This window comes from Sander lucioperca, chromosome 10 (genome assembly GCF_008315115.2).
Source record: "Sander lucioperca isolate FBNREF2018 chromosome 10, SLUC_FBN_1.2, whole genome shotgun sequence".
Taxonomy (NCBI): Eukaryota; Metazoa; Chordata; class Actinopteri; order Perciformes; family Percidae; genus Sander; species Sander lucioperca.
The window spans coordinates 16,753,953-16,777,131 of NC_050182.1; the positions used below are offsets into that span (position 1 = coordinate 16,753,953).

The window sequence follows — 23,179 nt, forward strand, 5'->3', positions numbered from 1 at the left end:
GTCGGTGTTTTTGGGGCAGGTTCCACCTAGACCACAACCTCCTCTGTTCTGTCCGCTCTCGTGCTGCTACATATGCTTGAAGATGAATGTGATCCCTTTCATCATGGTTGGAAGCCATCTACAACATGTCCTAGCCTACATAACCTAATGTGAAATAAAGAAAAATGTTCTGTTCAAGTGTTTTTGACCATGATTCGGAATGATTGAGATTTCTCTTGGCACAGCTACCAGAAGACTTACAAATTTCAGACAGGTTGCTCACATCACAACTACGTCGTCAAGCTCAGTTTGAGGCTGCACAGTACGCTCAGCCATCACCGGAAAAGTGCTTCTAATTGACTTCACTGGTCTCCGTCGAAGTCTATGGCGTCGCTGTGTCCATTTCTTTCACTGTCTATGATATAGACTAGTATTCCCCCAACATGTACTATAAACGCAGTAGATGGACAGCTATATTGACCAGATACTAGTCTTTAAACATTTTTTATTTTTTATATTTTTAAGTTTTTTGTTGATCTTATGTTCTGTACATATTGTATGACCACAAAGAAGACATGCAGTCACAAACGTGTCAAAATTGCATCCAAGATTCTGAGACTGGAAAGAGTGATCTAAGGAATCTTACATCCATCTACACCAAACTTAATGGTGCACAAATGATGGAATGTTTTTAAAAGTAGGTGAGGCATGAAAATGGCCCATAAATAGGCTACCAGGCCCAGGATTTGGGAGAGGTTCAATGCAACATTACCCCAGTGCAAAACAACACAGGAGTGAGCTGAGTGTCTTCATCTCTCCTCATCCTCCAGACAGACAGAGTGAGGGGAAAGGCAGATCGACCTCAGTAAAACCAAAACTTAACACAAAATTTATGGGACCCTGCACAGCGAGATAGTCACTGTGATGCCAAATCCGCCGTTTTTGCCTGCCCAGTTAGAAAATACCATTAGACTCTTCAGTCAATTCATCAAAAAACAGGGGATTTGGGGGAGCTTGTCTAATTTACAGGTCCTCAGGCCCACCGTGGAGAGAGTGTTGTGGTTGGCTGGGGATCCCTCAGCGCCAAAACTGCAGCCAATGGCAAATTGTTCCTTTCTCTTTAGGTTCAGGAAGGGCAAGGCAGTAAAAGAACTTAGGTCAAAAGTGTTCTTGAGAAATATGGCACTAACAAGCATCTGCAGGCCAACGTCATGGAAACAGGTTTTTTTTTTTTTTTTTTTACATCCTACCAACACATCAAACCAACACTACACAAGCTGAGTCATGTAGTTAGTGGACATGAATCTTTTAAGAGCAGAACCTAATTTTCTCAGCTCAATGGACCCAGGGAGTAGAGTCAGACACAAAGACGAGTGCTGAGAAGGAAAAGGGGGGTTAGAGGGCATAAGGACTACATGGGAACTAATAATCCCCTCACAATAGTCTGCATGTCTGGGTTCTGATCTGCACCACAGAAACTCTCTATGGTCTGGAACATTCCTTCAGACTCAGGTTTAGTTCCTCCTGGAGACAGACGCAGGTTGGCTCTTTATTCTAACTCTCCTGTCGAAGCCAATATTTCAGATCTTATATAGCTCATGGCAGGGGGCCGGCAGTCTAATTGCTTATCATTTGCAGAACAATTTTAGACAACTAAACTATAAGGAGTTCAATAAGGTGACTAAATCAGTTCATTCAAATTCTTTTTGTTTTTTCGCCATATGTAAGGCAATAATTAAGCTTCCCCTCCCTTAGGATCTTCTCTTAAAAGACTGTCTTGCTAATCTGTCTGGGTGCCAAATATTCGTTCTGGCCTCAGGTATGGAGGCCTTGGCTGCAGAAATCGTTGTTTTTGCATATTTGTGGACAATACTCTAAGCTCCAGCCAAGCATGCCAAGAAAGTGTTTGAGATTGCATGTCATTCCTGACTTTTTCTATGAAATTCTGGTCTCTGAAGTCTGGACTGAAAAATATACTCAAGCAAGCCCTGCAGCCCTAGTGCCACATAGCACTCATACATTCAGATTCCACTGCGGCAAAGTGTAGATTTTTATTTACAACAATTCATTTTTTGACTGCATTCAGTCCTGGTCGACTTTCAGAAAGCAGTGCACTCAGTTATCTCTCTACTCAGAAAGCCTGGTCAGCATGTCCTTACCCAGCACGCAATGCCATGAATTGTTGATTGTTCCGAAAGGCAAACTCATTTGTCTTTTTCATTGGAACAACTTCACTGTATGCATAGAATACACTGCTTATTTACAAGCCTCATGGTCTTTGTATCTTTTAGACTTTTTATTCAGTCTAAATTTGGTCTTCTATTTGTAATCCAACCTCCCATAAAGTGGTACGTGCTCAGCAGACACCTAGCCACGCAGACCAAGAGGAGGTCAAAGAGTACTGAGTACTTCTGGGGTGCTGGAGGAGAAATAAATCACTCTCTTCCCAATTAATCTTTATTTATTTAATCAGCCAAAAGAAGAGCCACTAGAGAGAGTGTCACCTCTGTAAAATCACAGAAAACAAGAAGAGGCACTTCTCCCAAACATGGTGCAGGTTGAGTGGATTAGCCTTTGTTTGTTATGATCACCTTTGAAGCCAGAACAACGGCATCATGGTTAGCAGGACCAAGACAGCTCTTTGATAAACATGTCTGAGAGCTATGCAAAAGAGGGCCAATAATGACGCTCATTCTAAGTTGCTGTGTCCTTTAATGGTAACATTTGAACCATAGTGACACTGTCTTGTTTGCCAAGGATAAATGGTTGGGAAACAATCACATCTAGTATTAACGTGGGGACACAGATAAAACCTTAGCTGGTGGAAACAAACACACCTCTGTTTCTATTCGTAACTCGTGAGGATATTAAGCATTTACTTCCGCTGGTGTTCAGTAACACAAACTGTCTACCACAGAATCATGGATGAACGCAATGGAAACAGAAACAAACAAAACCATTAGGTCTGACAAATCTCACTTTTAGAGTTTGTGTAGACAAGTGTGTAACATTTATAGACTATTGAACTCGCCACTACTCTTTTAGTGTCTTTGCTCAGAAAATGCTGAGCACAATTGTACTGCATGCCATGCATAGCAACAGACCAAGATAGCGTCAAACCACATTATGCAATCAATGTATTGTTTAGCAGTTTGGTATGGCCTTAATAAAGCACACAACATGGATTTTGTATGGTCAAGTAAAGACTATGTATACCACTGCCATCTGTACAAAATATTGCCTGTATGCGTGCAGAATCAATTTGCTTGTAGACATATTGTCAGACCACGAGGAACACTGTGTATCCCATTCCTTTTTATTCCAATGTGTAACTTGTATGTACAGATTTCTCGGCCATTCACACAGTCCCAACCCTGCGATTCAGCACTAAATGTATCCTGTCTTTTCTCTTGCATTGAGTGCACATTTGGGTATGTTTGTCATAGAGTAGAATGAGGGGTAATGTGTTCGCCAAACCACACTACTGGCCCATAGATAGGAATTTAGGATCTAAATGGTCCAATATTTTACTTACTCTTGTTACGTCCCTCTGTGACTTGCAGTATTTTTCCACATTTCTTCACTTAAACAGCTTTTAATGCACTTAGATGAAATTTCTTTTACTGTTGAGTGTATGGCGTTATATATGTGTCACATTCCTGAGCGGGTAATTGTATGTTTTGAGCACAGAGAACTATATTTTGCAAGCACATTACATTGCATTTTGAACAGAAATGTACACTCGCAAAAAACAATTCAGTTTGAGTAAACAAAAACCTATTTCGTGCACAATAAATGTATTTGCATGTCTTTCTCTGCTCGCAGGTAGACGCTGCTGCGCTCCGGTCATGTCTCCCTCGCTCTCAACCTCTTCTCTCTACGCGCTCAACTCTAGACACGCTCGCTCAGATTTTCACAGCGTTACAAGTGTGCCACAAAACCAACCAATCGCAGAATCAAAAGGTCAATTCTGATTGGCTGTTCGTTTCCAATTAGATCGCAAGTAGCAGGAAACAAAAATCTAGGAGGAACAGTCTTTTTCAGTTTACACCTGTTGGTACAGCAAATACTGACTACAGTGGAGCTGTTCGACTAATGTTACTGGATTAAAACACATTTCGGTCAGTATTTTGTATTATTGACTTATCACAGAAATGTCTTAATATTTGTGTGTACTATAATGCCGTTGTTTTCTTTGACTTATATCTCCTTGTGTGTTTAACGTTAGTTTGACTCATCCTTCACAAGCAATCTAGCTCACACACTGCAGCCGACATGTCATCTGAACAGGCCTCGCAGCACTGAAACTAGCTAAGTTAGCTAGGTCTCGCAATGCGAAACTGAACAGCAGTAGACCTGTCACACTATAGCCACATGTAGCTAAGTAGTTTTTAATACTTTGGTTACATTACCGTATTTTATTAACCTGAATTATGTTGCTATATTAGCTTGCGAAGGAGCTATCCGTCGCTAATTTATCTCAAAAAGCAGAAACGTTAGCTAACTACTGCCAAGATATGATTTCACTAGAGACCAGAGAGGTGTTGTAAGACTCGTCAAGTGTTGTCATGTGTTTACGCTGTCTTACAATGAAACCATATCTTGGCAGTAACATTAGTTAGCTACTGCTTTTTGACATAAATTAGCTAGCTAACGTTAGCGTTAGCAACGGATAGCTACTTTGCAAGCCAATAAAATATAGCCTTGGCAAACAGAATTAAGGTTAATAAAACACGATAACTATGTAACCAGTATTACAAACTTCTTACAAGTGGCTGGATTGTGACATTTTAGGTGTGTTCGGATGAATACGTTGGATGCATAGCTGGACTTTATCCATGCTGGGCTAATGTTAGATTGCTTGTGAAGGATGACGTTAGTCACACACGGAGATATGTAATTCAAACAACGGTATTGTGATTAACACAACTATTAAGGCATGTCTGTAATATACCAGTCGGTCAATAATATAAAATACTGTAGATCAGTGCTTTCCAACCCTTCTGGTCTGAGTTTCCTCCCACAGCCCTGTCATATAAACTCACATACCCCGCCCTATCAATTCCCAATGTATTCACACTATTTATCATTAAAGTGAATATTCTTACATTTTCATGCAATTGAACTGTAAACATTTAGGTTGGTTTGGTCAGAAATTCTACTAGCTAGCTAGGCCTTTTACTTGAAGTGTGGTTAATGTTTCAAAATTCATCCATTACTTTTAGCTAATCATTTCAACTGTTAGTTAAGTCAGTAGGCCACTTTTAGCTGTTTATTTCTACCATTGATTACTTCGCTATATGTTTAAACATGTGTTGAGCTGTTTTAGCTGATATATTGTTTTAAATCAATCATAATTCAATTATTTTAATTAGTTAAGCTGCTCCACAATCTTTCCAAGTACCCACTGGCTACAGCAGAGATACCCCTTGCTGGGGCATCACGGCAGGTGTTGCGTCAAAGACTTTCCCTGTAGCTGTCTTTCCTGCTACTTGCGATCTAATTGGAGATGAACAGCCAATCAGAATTGACCTTTTGATTCTGCGATTGGTTGGTTTTGTGGCACACTTGTAACGCTGTGAAAATCTGAGCGAGCGTGTCTAGAGTTGAGCGCGTAGAGAGAAGAGGTTGAGAGCGAGGGAGACATGACCGGAGCGCAGCAGCGTCTACCTGCGAGCAGAGAAAGACATGCAAATACATTTATTGTGCACAAAATAGGTTTTTGTTTACTCAAACTGAATTATTTTTTGCGAGTGTACATTTCTGTTCAAAATGCAATGTAATGCGCTTGCAAAATATAGTTCTCTGTGCTCAAAACATACAATTACTCGCTCAGGAATGTGACACATATATAACGCCATATGAGTGCAGAGAAATTGAAAATTACAATATTCTTTCTGAAATGCGACTAAATTGTATGTAAATTTGTAATATTGTTATATGTGCAAGGATTATGTACTAAAATGTGATGCTTAATGTGGGACATTTAAAAAGAAATGAAATATGAGTATAAAGCGTGAAATATAATTTTGTAATATTATTATAATTATTACATTAGACATTTGTGAGCTTTGCAACATTGTTTTGATATGTGGATGCAGTTTCTCTGTCTTTCTTGTGCCATTCCTATGCCTGGTCCTAACTCATTTATCCAGCTATCATGGGGGTCCAGGAAGACCTACCAGGATGTTAAGGCCACAGAGACCAATTGTTTAACTATGGCGACCCACCACCTTTTAGTCCTTCTCTACTTAGATTGTACCAAAGTAAAGCCAAGGATATATTACATTTGAATGTGACACTAAATGCTCAGGAAAAAATCACATTGGAAGCAAAGGAGGTTCCTCAGTCAAAGAGCCTGTGTTCTCACGAAGATCAGGATGGGAACGAGAGGCGCAGAGCTTCTGCACCTTTTCCCATAGCCTCTCATCCCTCAGACCAAGTCTACTGCCAAGAGACGTTCCAGGTGGTCTCCAGGCTGCCTTTGATCCTCACCAACCAGGGTCCCTTGGACAGATCAGTCAGTGTAATCACTTGTGTTTTAGAGTGCTCAGGGGAAACAGTACTGCTCCATTTTCCTTTCATGGTATGACCTCAGCAGTGGCAACCATAGCCTTGAGGTGACACAGACCTCTGTCCAAATAGGCTTCTCTGTTGTCCCTATCTAATTGAAAGGGCAGCAGATAAACATTAGAGACAAGCTGCCTTGGTGGGGCACAGAAAAACAAGCAGAGAGAGGAGAGAGGGGTGATGGTGGTGCCCACCTCCGGTGAACACTATTTCGATTCAAGTTAAGAAGATTGTTGGCGAGAAGCACTATGGCACACAGCCCACTTGAAACTTGCATGCAACACTTATTTTTAGCTGACCCTTCAGGTTTACATCATGGCCAAACCACGGTCTAGTTACTGACACTTAAAGTGTAGTAGAGGTCCAAACCATGTTTGCACGAACACCCTGCGTTGGCAAGGTGAAGCTGGTGCTGCGGACGCACGCAGATGCACAGTGTAAAGAAGGGCCTGAGCAAGTGCTCGAGCAGCAACCAAACGGGTTTGGTATACATTAAGATTGCGGGCAGGGGAGCATTCTTGCATTTCACTTAAGATTAGTATTACGTTTTTGAGAAATGCTTGACACACATATTTCTTATCAGAGGATACATGTTTGATTGTTCCATCAAACACAATGGGATAACTTGTATTCTTGCCTTTCTTAGTGCATTTTATTTGATATTTCAGGCCACAAGATTGTTTTAACTTCACTGGTCTCTGTCTTTCAACATGTTGGAGAACTCTTCGTTGATGCTCTGTTGCTATGGAAACCTCAAGACACAAGCCTGTCTCTGGTAAGTCAGTCATGTGTTTACTGTTATAGAGGCCCTTAATGTTGTTCCATTAAAATCTCTTCAAATCGTGGTTATTTATACCTTTCAGGCCTATTTCCCTATAATAGGTCCCACATGTTTCTCAAGAGATATCAATCTTATCAGGCAAAATACTAACCAAAAGTGAAATGTTTCAGATAACCAAACAACTTCTTGTAAAACCCCATATTTCCATAAACCACATTAAGTTATTACCTTCACCTGGAGGCCTGGCAGTTTGTTTTTTCACTAACATCAGAGGTGGCTCACAGTTGCGTGTCAATGATTATGAAGTCATTATGTATGGATTTCCACCAGAAATGTCCACGTTATAAAAATGTAAATGTATGCTGACATTTTTCTATGTTGAGTTTCTAAGTGACATTAGTAAATATTTTCGCTTCACATTGCTGTTGCAACTCTGAACTCTGAATGTCTGAACTGAAGGTCACTGATTATACAAGTGGAAACTGACCTGTGAGCCAAGTTCAATGAGTGTGCAGCCTGCACCGAACACACTTTAAAATACATTTTCACCTTATTGTGGCTTATCTCAACCCAAAATGGTGGTTTACATGCCACAGATTAGCACTCATAAACACCATTCATTAGAGGGCTCGGAGAACGCCTCCCAAAGGTCCTTGCCAACAGATTATACAATGATTTATGTGGTGTGAAATTTGTGGCCAGGACAAGCCGTGAACTAAATAAGTGGAAGATTAAGGTTTGGTGAAAATAAACACGGTGGATATTGTGCATTAGTGAAACACATTCTGTTGAAAAACAACATATTCCATCACTTCATCTCCAGCTGGGTTTTTCCAGGAATTAGTTTTCATTTGTTTCATGATTCGTGGTTCTCACTTCTCATCATTCCTTCTTTTGCCTCTATTTAATTTTAAATCTGTCTAATCCCCTCTTGAAACTGGAAATAGTATCTCTATTATACAAACTATAAATGAGGTGTGGGTGCTATCTGAAGACAGGAGCTCCTGGCAAGAGTGTGTTTGCTCTCTTCAGTGCTTTGAGATGGGAGAATGTGACATTACACATAGCCTAAACAAGATCCAATATTTGTTATAATGACCTTAGTATTTCCAAGTCTTCAGAGCTTAAATTTAGAGACTTGCGCATTTAGTCTGGGATACTTTGACTATTACAAGATACTGTTTGCCATGATTTTAGTTTTAGCCTCTAAAAGTCAGTCCACCACTTTGGTCCAGACTGAAATATCTAAACAACTATTCAGTGGCTTGCCCTGAAAAAAATCATGGTCTCTGGATGAATCCTGACTTTGATGATTCCCTGACTTTTCTTGTAGTGCCACATTGAGGTAGACATTTTTGGGTTAGGCCTCTAGCAAGATGTCTTAAATACTCTGGATGGACAGCCATGACATTTTGTACAGACATTCCCCCTCAGGAAGAATTGTGTATTTACAGTACAAGGTTTACAAGTTAATTCATATATTTTAGTTAACTTACTGAAAATATATATTTACACAGTTATTATTTACATATGTACATGTTTAATTATTTACAACAGCAGTTATGATTACTCCAGAAACTACCTCTGTGTTTTTTTTCTCACATTTACCACAGTCTTAAGTTCTGCTAGCGTCTGATTGGTAACTTTAGCTAGTGAGTGAGAAACCAGGAAGTGTTGTTGTTATGGACAAGGGGGTAAGCCAAGGGGGTAAGCGTCTCCTCACAACCTGAACCTCCTATGGCGCCATTTTGATGCTAATAAGCACTCACCCTCCGTTAGCATTCCATTGACTGCCATTCATTTTGACGCCACTTTGACAGCGAATAACTTTACATCTGAAGCGTTTAAAGACTTTATTTGTCCATTGTTTATTTCTAAAGAAACACGACAATGTATAAAAGGCTCCATTACCTTGTACCTCACGTTATGGCTCCGTAGCAGACGTTTTTGTAAAAATAGGCTAACGATTGTGTCATAACCACGGGACTTACTGTTGCATAGTAGAGGAATTACCGTATAGTACAAGAGAAGCTCGCAGGCAGTTTTGACTTACATTAGCTGTTTAAGTTAATTACTAATGTTAACTAGCATTTTAGTTAGCAATAATTAGCCTGTGCCTATGTTATCTCCTTACATATACCTACGCTCTCCGTCTCTGCAAGATTGGGAATGAGTGAGATTTCTCTTGGCACAGCTACCAGAAGACTTACAACTTTCAGACATGTTGCTCACGTCACATTTATGTCGTCTCTCTCAGTTGGAGGCTGCGCAGTAACGCTCAGCGCTCAGCGGAAAAGAGCTTCTAATATCCTTCACTGGTCTCCGTCCAGAGCAATGGGATCTGTTGGTCCACTCTTATATACAGTCTATGGGGTAAGCTTCTCCTCGGACCGCGTAGCTCCTATGGCGCCATTTTGATGCTACCAAGCCATCACCTCCCGTTAGCATTCCATTGACTGCCATTCATTTTGACGCCACTTTGACAGCGAATAAATTTACATCTGAAGCGTTTAACGACTCTATTTGTCCATTGTTTATTTCTAAAGAAACATGACAATGTATAAAAGGCTCCATTACCTTGTACCTCACGTTATGGCTCCGTAGCAGACGTTTTTGTAAAAATAGGCTAACGATTGTGTCATAACCACGCGACTTACTGTCGCACAGTAGAGAAATTACCGTACAGTACAGGAGAAGCGCGCAGGCAGTTTCGTCTCACATTAGCTGTTTAAGTGTAATTACTAATGTTAACTAGCATTTTAGTTAGCAATAATTAGCCTGTGCCTATGTTATTTCCTTACATATACCTACGCTCTCCGTCTCTGCAAGATTCAGAATGATTGAGATTTCTCTTGGCACAGCTACCAGAACACTTACAACTTTCAGACAGGTTGCGGCACATTTACGTCGTCTCTCTCAGTTGGAGGCTGCGCAGTAACGCTCAGCCATCACCGGAAAAGTGCTTCTAATATCCTTCACTGGTCTCCGTCCAGAGCAACGGGATCTGTTGGTCCATTATATATATGTCAATGGTTATGGAGCTGACAAAGTGTTGAAAACAGTAAAGTGCTGCTAAAGAAAGCATCCGGCTGTTTCTTCTCATTAAGAGTGATCCAACCACCACATGTCAAAGCCTCACGTTACAATTGTAATCACTTTGGTGATCCCTTATATCTTTCATCTAGCACCGTCATCAGATCAAAATGTTAGCTTGTCCAATGCTTTTGTTTATGACTATGTTAGCATGCTAACACGCAAAACTAAAATGGTGAACATTGTGTGAACATTATATTTGCTTAACAGCTGCGTGTTAGCACTGTCGTATTGAGCATGTTAGCCTGCGGCTGTTAGCATTTAGCTCACATCACTGCTGTGCCTAATGACTGAGCATGGCTGTAGTCTTCTTTCTGCCTAAAATGGAGCTCTAATGTATTTCTGCATTATCAAACCTTTGTTGCAGCAGTGACCCCTGTCTAAGTACAGAAGAACTTGTGAAATAGTTCATGACACAACAGTGACTATCAGCCTTCAGCACTTCATTCAGTAGCCCATCAGTTAAGCCATGAGGTACTCTCAGCAGAAATGTAAGCTTTCTATTGCAAACCCTCTCCACAATGGGGCACAAGGAGGAGGAACCTTCCGGCCTTCGTCAATTTTTCTCTTTTTGTTTAGTCAGGCCGGCTGCAGGCTGCGCTCCGTCATCTAGCTGGTGTTCCAGTTTTGATTCAAAGCAGAGACTCTGCAAATGAGCCAGGTTGAAATATTAAGCCCACACACACAAATGTGCACATTCACATGAATAGTTAGGGGAGCTTCAACATACTGCCACTGACTTGTGAAGCTGCACCCGTCACTATAACCCTATTTTACTTATTCCCATTTCACTGTGTATTGTAGATTTTTTTTAAAATGGGTAAAACACTTGTGTACCTTTACCCACTGAAATCCTTTGCATCTGGTATTTCTCAGCAAGTGAATGGGGGACGTGGGGGTGGGCAAAAGTTTTTTAAAGCAAATGTTTATAATTCCTGCCAAAGATTATTATAGCCTCGCTAAGCAACAGTGGGGAAGTAGCTTAATTGTATTGTTTATGATGAAACAGTGTACTTTTTGTATGCTGTGGTTTTACAACACACAATAAATATGTTACTGTTGTAAGCTTGTTAGATTGTCACTGTTTTCCATTAAAGAAATCCCTTTTTAACACCACATTCTTATGGAACTTTTTGCAAGATTTGTATTAGAGTAATTTAAAGTAATAGATATTCCTAGTAAAAACGATCATTCAGTAAATTTTTAAGAACAGTTTATTACCTATTTTAAAGTTAAAACATCTCTCTTTTTGCTGCTTTTTACCGCTTTGAAAGAATGTCAGTCAGTTTTTCAAACAGTGGACACCTCATCAGTTATTTTATTTTTGGATGAACCTCTTTAGCTAAATATGTAAAATCTGTAAGACACATGCTAGGACTAAAGTATCAATTATGCCAACTTCTATAATAACCTTATAAAACCCAGGCGTTCTAGTGCTAACTATTGATGCCCCACTCCCTTCAACGCCTGAGCTGTCAGTACATCACAAACGTTGGAGATTGATTAACTGAATACATATTTGCCTGAAAGATGAATTTTGTTACTTCAAAGGTTGGCTCTCTGTACAGTTAGACAGAAACAAACAAGCTCTACTTGCCATGTTTCAGGGCTAGACCAAAGAGCAAAGGCAATGGGGGGAAATTTCACATCATCTGTCAAGTGTTCTTACTCCATCACTCTGATGGAAGGCTAAAGAACATGGAGCTCCTCTGTTTTCAACCTTTTCTCTATTATATTGGATATTAATCTATAACAGAATTTTGTGTTGTGATACTAAACTTTTCCTTAAATATGATATTTATTGTAGTGGTTTAATTTAGAGCTCCTTACTACTTTTTACCTGTTTAAACTCCCACTCAGTCTCACAATTGCAAGTTATCCAGAACTCAGCAGCCAGATTAACTAAGTCTTGGAGGTTCTGTCATATCACTCCAATCTTAGCATCACTGCACTGGTTGCCCATTACGTTTAGAATACATTTTAAAATGTTATTAATTACATACAAGGCCACCCATGATCTGGCTCCAGATTACATGAAAGAGCTTTTAACCCCTTATAGCCCAGCCAGGCCCCTACGATCAGCTGATCAAAATGGTTTAGCTATTCCACCAACCAGATGGAAAACTAAGGGTGACCTTGCTTTTTGGTTATGGCCCCTCAGCTTTTGAACAGCCTTTCTCTCAGTGTGAGATGGGCTGACTCAACTGCAGCCTTAAAGCTTATTTTTACAAGATGGCCTACAATTAACTGTGTCGTCTCTTCCATTCTCGCAACACTGCATATTTCCTCTTTTTGCTACTTTTTATGGTTTTATTTGAATTTTACCGTCATTATGTATTTAAATTATGCATGATTTGTATTATCATTTTAGTGTTTTTAGTTGCATGTATCTGTTATAAGACATTCTATCTTGCACTTTCACTGTTTTATATTTATAAGTGCTGCTTGTTCAATTTTTTGTGTGTCATGGGGGGTAGGGGTTTTTACATGGGTTCCTGATTCCGAATTCATATCCTGTAAATCTTTTAATCTGGAAAGCCCTTTGTGCTTAATGCTTGAAAAGTGTTATATAAATACAATTATTTTTATTATTAGCTATTTTTATGTCTCTGTGAGAAAGGAACAAAGACGATGACTGCTGATAAATAAATATAAATATACCTGCTGGAGTGGTACAAAAATAATATTTATCACATCGTTCAATGTTGTTTTCTACTTCCTGGCAAGCAAATTGGTCTTTTTGTTTGAGCAACACATGTACCCTGTCATGAATTGTATTGGTTTAAAATTGCTTGAGGCTGGTGTTTTGGCTACAGCTGAGGGCATAAATCATAAATGGTGGTCACTCTGTCTTGAGAGATGGTAGATGAATGGTCCATCTTTGCCTTGTTGCATTCCTGCATGCAAATTCTGATTAATGCTTGTCCAATTAATTTGTTTTCTTGGTGGTGGTACCGCGTTGTGTAACTACACACTTCCTTGCACATCAAGGTCACATTAAGTTCAGCCAACCTGTTGCTTCAGCAGCTGTAAAATGCACAACAGCTGAATACAGACGTGAGGACAGACAAAATATACATTACATTCATTCTGATGACAGAATGACTGAGACTACATTCTGTAAACTGTCTTTATAGTGCTTCTTCTAATTGAAGAGGTAAACTTGCGCTGGCTTTTTATTAGGGGAAACTACATTTCCTTAGGGCAACGAAAAAACCATGCTCATTTCAGTCTTTTTGTCCAAATGATTCAGCCAGTGCTGAGGATTTCAAACAAGCTCTCATAATGATGTGTTGGATTTGAAGGCACAATGTGTAAGGATGTGGAAGAATTTATTGAGTGCTAAAGGCATTCAACGGGGTGCATCAGGTGCAATAAGACACAGAAAAGCATACAAGAAGACATGGCTGTACATTTTAATACAACACTCCTCAAGGCACAGCAAGGGATCCTGCCACTTAAGTGCTGTGAATGGTTTGCCAAAACAAAAAGTTGTGTTTAGGCACAAGATTAAGAATGGTTACATTTTTTAAGTTAGGCTGTTGAGAAACTCACATATATAGTTAAGAAGAAAGCTTCTGAATTTTACAACATCTTTGACATGTTTTTTGGAATTTGTTAAAAGTGGTGATATTGAAGAGGCATTAGAAATGTGAAGTTACAGTGAAAATGAATAATCTATTGTGAGAAATGTGTGCTGTACTTTGTTCAATGTTTGTTATTCTTATTTTATTTTATTTATTTATCTGTTTGTTTTATTTATTTATTTACTTAATTTTATTTTCATTGTAAATCTATGTATTTTTTAATTTTATGTTTAGCTATTTATTCATTTTCAAGTTATATATATATATTTATATTATTATTATTATTATACTGCCTTATGTTCAATTTGGGGAAAGGTTCAGTTAGGTAGGTTACAATGTGTTAATTGTATAAAATCAATAAATATATGTTAAAAAAGATTACATACAAAGGTAAAGATGGTAAGGATTTGGAAGGGTCCACAACATATAGATATAAAACACAAGAAATTACATTTTATATCTATGGTCCACAATCTCTGTCCACAGCTACAATCGTAACGTTTGGGTTTAAATGAAGTTGGCTTGAAATAAAAGGGACTTGGCAGTAGCCTATTTCTCCCTCTCTCTCTTTGTTTGATGGACTTTTCTATTGTAAATATAGATTTTAAAATGGAATAAATGTTTAGTTTGAATTTGTTTTGCTTTGCTTCAGCTTAAATAGGGTTAAAAAAATACTTTCTGATTTAAAAAATCATTTACTGCAGTGGATTGCTGATGTATTCAGTTCCAATTTCATCTATGAAAATGAACAGAGAACATTCCTTGGTCTCCCTGCTGTATAAACTGAATACTGGATGGCGGCTCTCCAGACCGGAGTCTTTACAAATTTGCCTACCTTGGCTCGGAGCCACACTTGTGTAACATACCGTACACACTGTGAAGGCAGCAGCATCACAAGCAGACAAAACTTGGCCTTCCGTACATCCTGGTGTCAAATAGGCCTGCATCACTTGTTAATTAAAAATGGCAGTGTCCTGGGAGTCTTTTCTTTTGCAAATCACCTCCCAGCCAGGGTAAATATTTCAGTTACTTTCAAATTAATATGGAGCAACAACAGTAAACCATCTGTACCTGTTATATTAAATATTGGCAATGTGTATTTGTATCTTTGATTTGCGTATTTTTGCATTTCATGAGCAGGGTCGTAGCCTTCATTGGACACAGAGGTGGTGTCATTCATAGTTTTAGGACAACAAAAGATAAAAGATTTAGTATTTTCCCATCAGAATGTTAGTCCTAAGTGTGAGGAAGTCTTTGAATCGTAGGCCTACATCTTCACGTTAAGAAGAAATACATAAAACATATAACAGCTAATTAAACAAATACAATATGTTTTTGGTGGACAAGGGAAACTTGGACTCACGTGACCTCAGTATATCTAAAATCCCTGCTACAGTCCTGATCATGAATTATTTTTTCTTGCCTTAATTTAGCCAAAACACATTTTTTTAACCACCAGGCCTCTTTAATGCAAAACATATTTTCCTTTCAAGTCTTATGCCTCATATGACCCTTATTATTTATATCAAATTGCAGACCGAGGCCACTCAGGTAGAATTAGCACGGCAGACCATAGATATTCAGCAGGGCATGTTGGCGTATAACAATACCTGAATATAGACTATATTGCACCCTCTTCTGGAATAAAAAGAGTATAGCAATGCAACATTTAGACGACAAGAATAGCAGTAACTAAGCTCTAGATTCTGTTGCGTTATTCTATTTCCCTCCAAGAGAGACAACATAACAGCTGGTCTATTTAATGCATTTTCTATTAAACTAATTTTACACATCTAACTGTTTTATCAAAATAAACTGTAGCTACAGTTATTTCAGAATACATCCTAATTTTGCTTAAAGTTTAGATGAAGCCATTTCACATACATTACTGTTAAGAATTTTACACAAGGTATTTTATACAGAAAGCTATGTCTACAATTAAAACCCGTCTACAATTTTACCCCAACGTTTATTTAAAAAAGAAAATTAAAATATACAACATTTTAGACATGTACTCAACATAATGATACAGATAAACAGAAATCTGGCTTTAAATAAATACTTAAAAATGAATAGAAACAAAACTTAAAATGGGGATAAATAAATGGTCAATGAAATTATAGGATAATTTTTGATATTTTGCATTTATGTAAGTAAAATTGACCAAATATAACCAATAAGTTTGAATTCAATGTTATATTTCTCATGTTCAAAGTAACAATTTCTATTTTTACACTCAATTCATGTCATTCAATCCAAAAAGCAATTGAACGTATGCAATGATAATATAAATGTGTTACAGATTTTGGAGCCTGGGATGACGATGAAAGCCGAAAGCGGATTTGTCCTGTCGCTCCTTCGATGACGTCCTTCCGGCTTCACCGTAACAACACGTGTACGGTGTACAGTTTCGAGCTGAAGGGAATAACATCAACTAAACCTCAGCTTTCAGACACCTTCGTGTCTTCTCTTCATTTTTTTCTCCGGTGAAGGCTCAGCCGACTAAGCGGTCAAAATGGTGAAGCCTCTGTTCAAGGGGAAAAGCTCGATAAACACCTCGTCGTCCAGCAGCAACCCCGGTGAGCTAATATGTCTATGGTTTGTTTACAGCTAATGCTAATTGTTGCTAGCATGGTGATATTATGCTCTGCTAAATACATGTATGGGTTATTTACCTTTGTTAAATTAAACTAGTCAGTGGCATTAAGTGTGCAATGTGTGAAAATAAAACTATTAACTCGGAAAGACTTAACTAAAACCTTTAGCTAACGCTAGTGCTAGTAACGTTAGGCCTTTTAAATTTGACACTGAAGTAATGTCCAACTTTGAGGGAAGGGTTTGTGTCAAGTGGAAGTGTTTAGGCTCATTGTTCTTAAAGTCTGGAAACAGTTGCTGTTATTAATTGGTCATAGGATGTCTACTGAAGTAACTGATGTTCCTTGAAAAGCAACGTGTGTTGAGCAAATTAATTGTTAAATTAACTGTATTTCACAGATCGAGCCAAGGGTGCTGGTGGTAACAACATGAGGGACCGAGCCACTATCAAACGTCTGAATATGTACAGACAAAAGAAGAGATGGTAATTAATGATACAGATTTGCATTATCCTAATGAGATGCTGATTGGCAGATTTGTGTCAGAGAAAAAGAACAATACGTGCTATGTTCACACTGGCACTGATCTTCTGTTTTCAGTAATAACCGTGGTCAAGTCATCAGACCTCTACAGTTCCAGTCCACGGTGGCTCCAGGGACTGTAGCCAGAGTGGAACCAAACATCAAATGGTTTGGTAAGTGCTCTTCCTTACCTGTGTATATGTTGGGTATGTAGCAGTGATCGGCTGTGGTGGTTGTCAGTGTATTATATTTTCTCTGTCTGTCTTTGTGGAAGGGAACCACATTACTAAATGTGGTGCTTTTGCATACTTGCACAGTTTTGAGAGGGCGGTGCTGTTGGGGACAGTGCAGATAATTTGGGTAACACTTGCTTCTTCATGTGTTACGGATGAATGAGTTCATGTTTGGTTAAAAGTAAGTCAATATTGAACACATGGATTTTTCCTGCATAGAATTTAAAGGTGTCTGGGTTTTTAATGTTCTGATTCCACCTTTATTAAAAACTGACGATGTTGGCAACATTAAAGCCTATTTCAAGGGAGCTGCGTTAAAATCATCACTGCCAACTGTGGCTATTAAGAAAGATGATACAATAGATATGGGCTATTCAAGTATAAAACAATACTATCATTACTATATCACTAGCAAGAGTTATGTAGATTTATCAGCTTTGATGGTGGACAGAATGCAGAACAATCACTGCATGAGAAAGGGTCTGATGGTGGACAAGAGGGCTTGTCACACATGAAAAATGAGATCTAGCACGTAATTCAAATACAATGCAGTCACATTTTACAAAGTCAGCAAACACCCTCAACTTTATCCACGATTTTTCCATCTGTGGCATCAAATCGAAAAATGCATACTCACGTTACTTCTCAGATGGTTATTCAACACTACTCACTAGTTGTCTCCATTTTGTGTTAGCAGCAACAATAGCTTAGTGTTCTGTTACGGCAATATAACATACACTGGGTTAGACAAACAGCATTTTAGGAACATATACGGCGGAAATATATAGGTGCACTGTACATTTTTAATTCAAACAGGTCATAAAACCTGATAGTCTGGTTTAAAAATCAACTAGTTAACCTGTTGATTGCATTAGTCGACAAATAAGACAAGGGGTAATAAATCTCATCGGAAATGTGAACTAAATAGGTCATACTTTGCAATTTCATATTCTGTATTTCAGCAAATACCCGTGTGATTAAGCAGTCGTCCCTGCAGAAGTTCCAAGAAGAGATGGGAGCAGTACAGAAGGATCCATATCGTGTGGTGATGAAACAGAGCAAACTCCCCATGTCTCTCTTGCATGATAGAGTCAAAGCCCATGTGAGTATAAATAAATGTTGTAAATGAAATTCATTTTTCAGGGTTTTTTTGTCCTGTGTTTTCTGTTTAATTGGCCTGGTGTCCAAGGAAGACTCTCCAGCGGGGATGTGCATTGGTTGTGTGAACACACCGTTTTATTAATTTTATTAATTTTATTATGCGTATACTGGCATATAAAGCTATTAACGTTTTTTAACTGGCTCATATTATTTGGTGCAGAAAAGAATCATTCCTCTGTTTTCCTCAGTAGCTTGTTTGTTAGGATTTTATGAGGTGAGGCGAACAAGAGGCCGCATTCAATTCTCACTCTGCCCCACTGTGAGCCTGAGGCTACATTTATGTGTTTTTAGCTCCAGTAGAATAACTAATCTCCGTTTAAACTAACATGCCCAAACCGCATGTCTCGTCAACATTCTTGTACACTGAGCATAAACAGGAGGCAGCATGTATACTCCGCCCATTGCTGTTAGTTGCCATGGTAACGTTAGTAGATTAGTCTCAGAGAACAAGACGTCATGACAGATAAGACCCAATCAGATGGCGAAACATTGGCGTCGGTGTCGCCAAAGTTCTCCGTTTGTGGCCATCAAAACTGCAACACAACCCTGCAGATTCCAAACCAAAACGGGGTCAGAAGTGTTTTCAAATTTCTCAAGTTTAGGGGCTCTGAAACGCCAGAGCATTATGAATGCGAGGTGTAACTGTAGCAAAAGATATTTGTTTTTTAACCAAAACGTAGCAATGTAAATGTAGCCAGAGTTAGGGATGTAACAATTACCGGTGTAATGGTAAACCGTGTTAAAAATGTTGACGATAACAATTACCGTTTTAATACAATACAAGTATATAATTAGTGGTGTTTCTTTGATTTGTTTACATATTGTTCTTATGTCTTAGCTTGAATGTTTGGATTTGTATAATTTAAACCTGCACTAATGGAAATGTTACTGACAAATAAGCTGTTTACATGCTGAACCCTTGTTCCTTTGATGTTAAAAGTTGCACTTTTGATAAGGTTTTGCCTATATTTTTTGTAATATAATAAACACTGTTACACTTTTTGAAACTTTTTCAGCTTGTGTAGGCCTATCAGTGCTTTCTGAACATATTGACCACACTTTTAAAAATACCGCGATAATACCGAATAATGATAATTTTGGTTACTATAACCGTGAGGTTACATTTTCATACCGTTACATCCCTAGCCAGAGTGTACTGGCACTGCACTTGGCTTGAAAGAGTTGCACTCTGCCAGGCTTTAACTTTTCTACCCCAAAACCAACACAATTCTGAATAACATCCACTTCTCTTCCTCTCTTATCATTGGGTCTGTTTCTTTTTATTTATTTTTCTACGTACTGTACTGTGGTCTCTTAGGAAATAGAGACTGTTCTCAAGAGTAAGAAATGAATCATCCCAAGCATAGTTTTCTGCATTACATGTTCTGTAAAAAAGGTTTTCATATCGGCACATTGGAAAAACGTATACGCTGATATGATATGTCTGTGATAGGCCAATATCGGCCAACCGATATATATCAGTCTAGCTCTACTAATTATTGATTGACAAGTTGCCGTGAAACCACCGGTTATATTGCAATCACTGCATCATCATTCATTACATGCAGTTGTGTTCTTTTTTTTCCCCATTAACATTCTAAATATATGTAGCGGCGTCTCAGAACAGTGTAGTGTTCATGCTCATGCAGAGCATTATTTTCCCTCTCTAAGTGAAGACATCCTCATATACCAACGGGCTTATAGGAAATTCATGACCTGATTTTGAGAAAAATCTTAGTGTTAGTAAAAAAACAATGCTCTTTGATCTGGATGTTGGATTGTCCCAAAAGTCTGTATTCCAAAAGTCAGGTAATCCATAGTTTGTGGTTTGGTAGGGGAAATGCTTCTTCAAAGAAACAGAGAGTCCTGTAGAAGATCTTGGCAGAACTTCAGGAAACCTGAAGCCTTAAAGCATCATTGTTTCTGACAAACCCTGTAAACTTTTTGTCTCCCATCCCCCCCACCCTTCATGGCAGTGTTGCAATAGAGGTATGACTTGTGATTAAAATCATTGGAACTCTTGATCAGTCCTGACACAGGCTTGGTGGTTTTATTGGCTTAGTTGTTGCATATCTGGGTGTTCTGTTTACTGTATGCATTTATTTTGTGATTCTGTCTGAAAGCCCTAGAAGGAGCAAACCACTTGGACTGTATAAAAATCGATTATAACACCTACAAAAACCTTTACTCCTGTTGCATACTATTTGTCTCAGTACAACATTACTGTATTGTGTCTCATCAGTTAACAGAATAGAACAATTTGGACTGGTGTTCTCTCGTGGCTTGCTGTTAATTTAACAAAAACAAAACAAAAACAGTCCAACCGCAAGTCTAATCTTTTTATTCTGTTTCTATACACGCAGAACTCCAAGGTGCACATTCTAGACACAGAGGGGTTTGAGACCACGTTTGGGCCCAAGGCTCAGAGGAAGAGGCCCAGTCTCATGGTGGGGGATATGAAGGACCTCGTAGAAAAGGCCGAGGCCTCAGTCCTGACCTACAGTGCAGACAAGGACAAAGACCTAGTGACTGAGGACACAGGGGTCCGGTAAGACCCTCAGAAGATATTATAATCAATCCACTCTACTGGCTACTCTTAACTGACCAGAAGCATGATTGCTGAATTTTCCTATTTAAAGGTAAAGATGCTCATTCTTAATTCTCATTTTGCAACAGGGAGGAAGTACGGGATGAAATCTTCAAAAAGGGACAGTCCAAGAGGATCTGGGGAGAACTTTACAAGGTATTCTTTCCATCCTCTTGTCAGCACTGTGCGTTGCGTTAATGTAGAGGTGGTACGCTGAAGTGTTACGGGGCTGTTCTACATTCCTCACGTGTGTTTTTTGTAATAGGTGATTGACTCATCTGATGTCGTCATCCAAGTGCTGGATGCCCGTGATCCCATGGGAACGCGCTCCAATAGCATTGAGGCATATATGAAGAAGGAGAAATCCTGGAAACATCTGATCTTTGTTCTAAACAAGTGTGACCTCGTCCCCACCTGGGTCACAGTAAGACATTTTACATTTTTAACCGGTTTATCTTTGGTTCCCATTTAATTGGGAGTGGTTGTGTCTGTTTTTCATAATATTAAATTATGTGGGTGTCTCTTTGTCTCAACTCAATTTTGAACCAGAAACGGTGGGTCGCTGTTTTATCCCAAGAGTACCCTACTCTGGCTTTCCATGCCAGCCTCACCAACTCGTTTGGTAAGGGCTCCCTCATCCAGCTGCTCAGGCAGTTTGGCAAGGTAAGCACATTCCTCAAATTCAAAGTATCAAAGTATCTTTGATTTGTCATGAGCAGAAAACAATGTACTTATTTACTGCTGCTGTAATTTTATCTTCAACAGAAGAATTTATTTGCTGATGAATATAGTACCTTGGATGTTCAACTAAGTGCAACCCCTTTGATTTATGAGCACACTATAAATGTACAGATATACTTGTGAAAACTAGCTATAATATAGGATGTTAGTGCTTGGGGTTCATTTCTCTACAGTCCTCAATATTTTGCCCATTCCAAAATTATGCCATATGGTTTATAGATGGAAATGGTTTATACAGTATATTAATGTATACAGTATTATTCATTATTTAGATTTCACTATAATCACAATTCATTAATGCTTAATACTGTGTGAAAATTGCAAGATGAGGGCAATCACAGCTCCTCAGTATAGGGCATGTTTATATCGAAGCTGCTTTTTTCTCTTTATGTATAAACATAAACAAGGATAGGGTTTGAGAATGATGTCATGTGAGATAATTCAAATTTGTACTATATATAGTAAATACTATACTAGGGTAGCTATAAATGTATATATGTTGCTGTATTAGGACATTGTGGGCAATGCTGAAAATCAATAAGCAGGACTCACTTTATCATAACATTAGAATTGCAAACATCATTAGGATAAATGCATCAATGCGATGGACGTATCTTGCTTTGTCACATATTAAATTCAATGGAGTAGTCAAAAGACATTCCTTTTTAGATATTTTTTCTAAAATTGTTCATTAATCAAATTTCTAAAACCATTGATACATTATTATGTATATGGCTATCCCGACATAAGCTTACCATTACCATGATGAAAGGCTTTGTCTGTATCACCTACCTCTAGACCTGAACATGCAATGTGACGTAGTGGAATATGGACCAAAAGGTAAAAAAAAATCAAAAAGGGGTTCTGTTCTTGTTGGATTTAATAATGGGGCTTAAAGAGGTTGTTATGAGAAAGACACAGAAAAAAACTTCTATGATTTTTTTTTTTTTGTGTGTGTAAAAGGTTTTCTCTATTGGACCACGTTGACTAAAATGTGGGATAAAAGGTGAAAAATCTGTTCCTAAACAGCCTTCGTAGTTTACCTCCTGGGACAAAAAATAAAAGATAGCTATATCTCCTGTTTTAAAAGGTTTCGTGATTGTCTTGTTTACGTAAAAAAAAATCTTTTTAAGATATCCTTTGGTATGTGTTTTGAACAAACAACATTGTAGTTCTGGAATGATGACAAGTTCACTTGGTTTATTGCTGAAGAGCAACAGAGCCCCATCTAAAATTACCTCCAAGAACTGGGGACACGCTAAGGTTGTTGTTTCATAAAGCGCAACATTCTGACTTTATTTTCTGCTTCCCACAGCTCCACACAGACAAGA

At 38.5% G+C, this 23,179-nt stretch overlaps 1 protein-coding gene and 1 long non-coding RNA gene across 3 annotated transcripts in view; one reads left to right on the forward strand and one right to left on the reverse strand.

Annotated features, from left to right (window-relative positions):
- On the reverse strand, positions 1-19,777 carry LOC118496049. The gene is made up of 3 exons (XR_004898520.1): positions 19,766-19,777; positions 18,027-18,029; positions 1-63 (listed from the first exon to the last, which is right to left on the reverse strand). It is a non-coding gene; the product is annotated as an uncharacterized LOC118496049 (long non-coding RNA).
- The window catches only part of gnl2 (guanine nucleotide binding protein-like 2 (nucleolar)), a 17,073-nt gene continuing 10,244 nt past the window's right edge, over positions 16,351-23,179 (forward strand). For both annotated transcript variants that reach the window (XM_036006151.1, XM_036006152.1), the window contains exons 1-9: positions 16,351-16,589; positions 17,005-17,089; positions 17,205-17,299; positions 18,322-18,461; positions 20,884-21,068; positions 21,197-21,263; positions 21,373-21,531; positions 21,657-21,770; positions 23,164-23,179. The exon at positions 23,164-23,179 is cut by the window's right edge and continues 113 nt beyond it. In XM_036006151.1, the coding sequence (XP_035862044.1) occupies positions 16,526-16,589; positions 17,005-17,089; positions 17,205-17,299; positions 18,322-18,461; positions 20,884-21,068; positions 21,197-21,263; positions 21,373-21,531; positions 21,657-21,770; positions 23,164-23,179 (925 nt within the window). In that variant the 5' untranslated portion in view covers positions 16,351-16,525. The remainder of the gene's footprint in view (positions 16,590-17,004; positions 17,090-17,204; positions 17,300-18,321; positions 18,462-20,883; positions 21,069-21,196; positions 21,264-21,372; positions 21,532-21,656; positions 21,771-23,163) is intronic.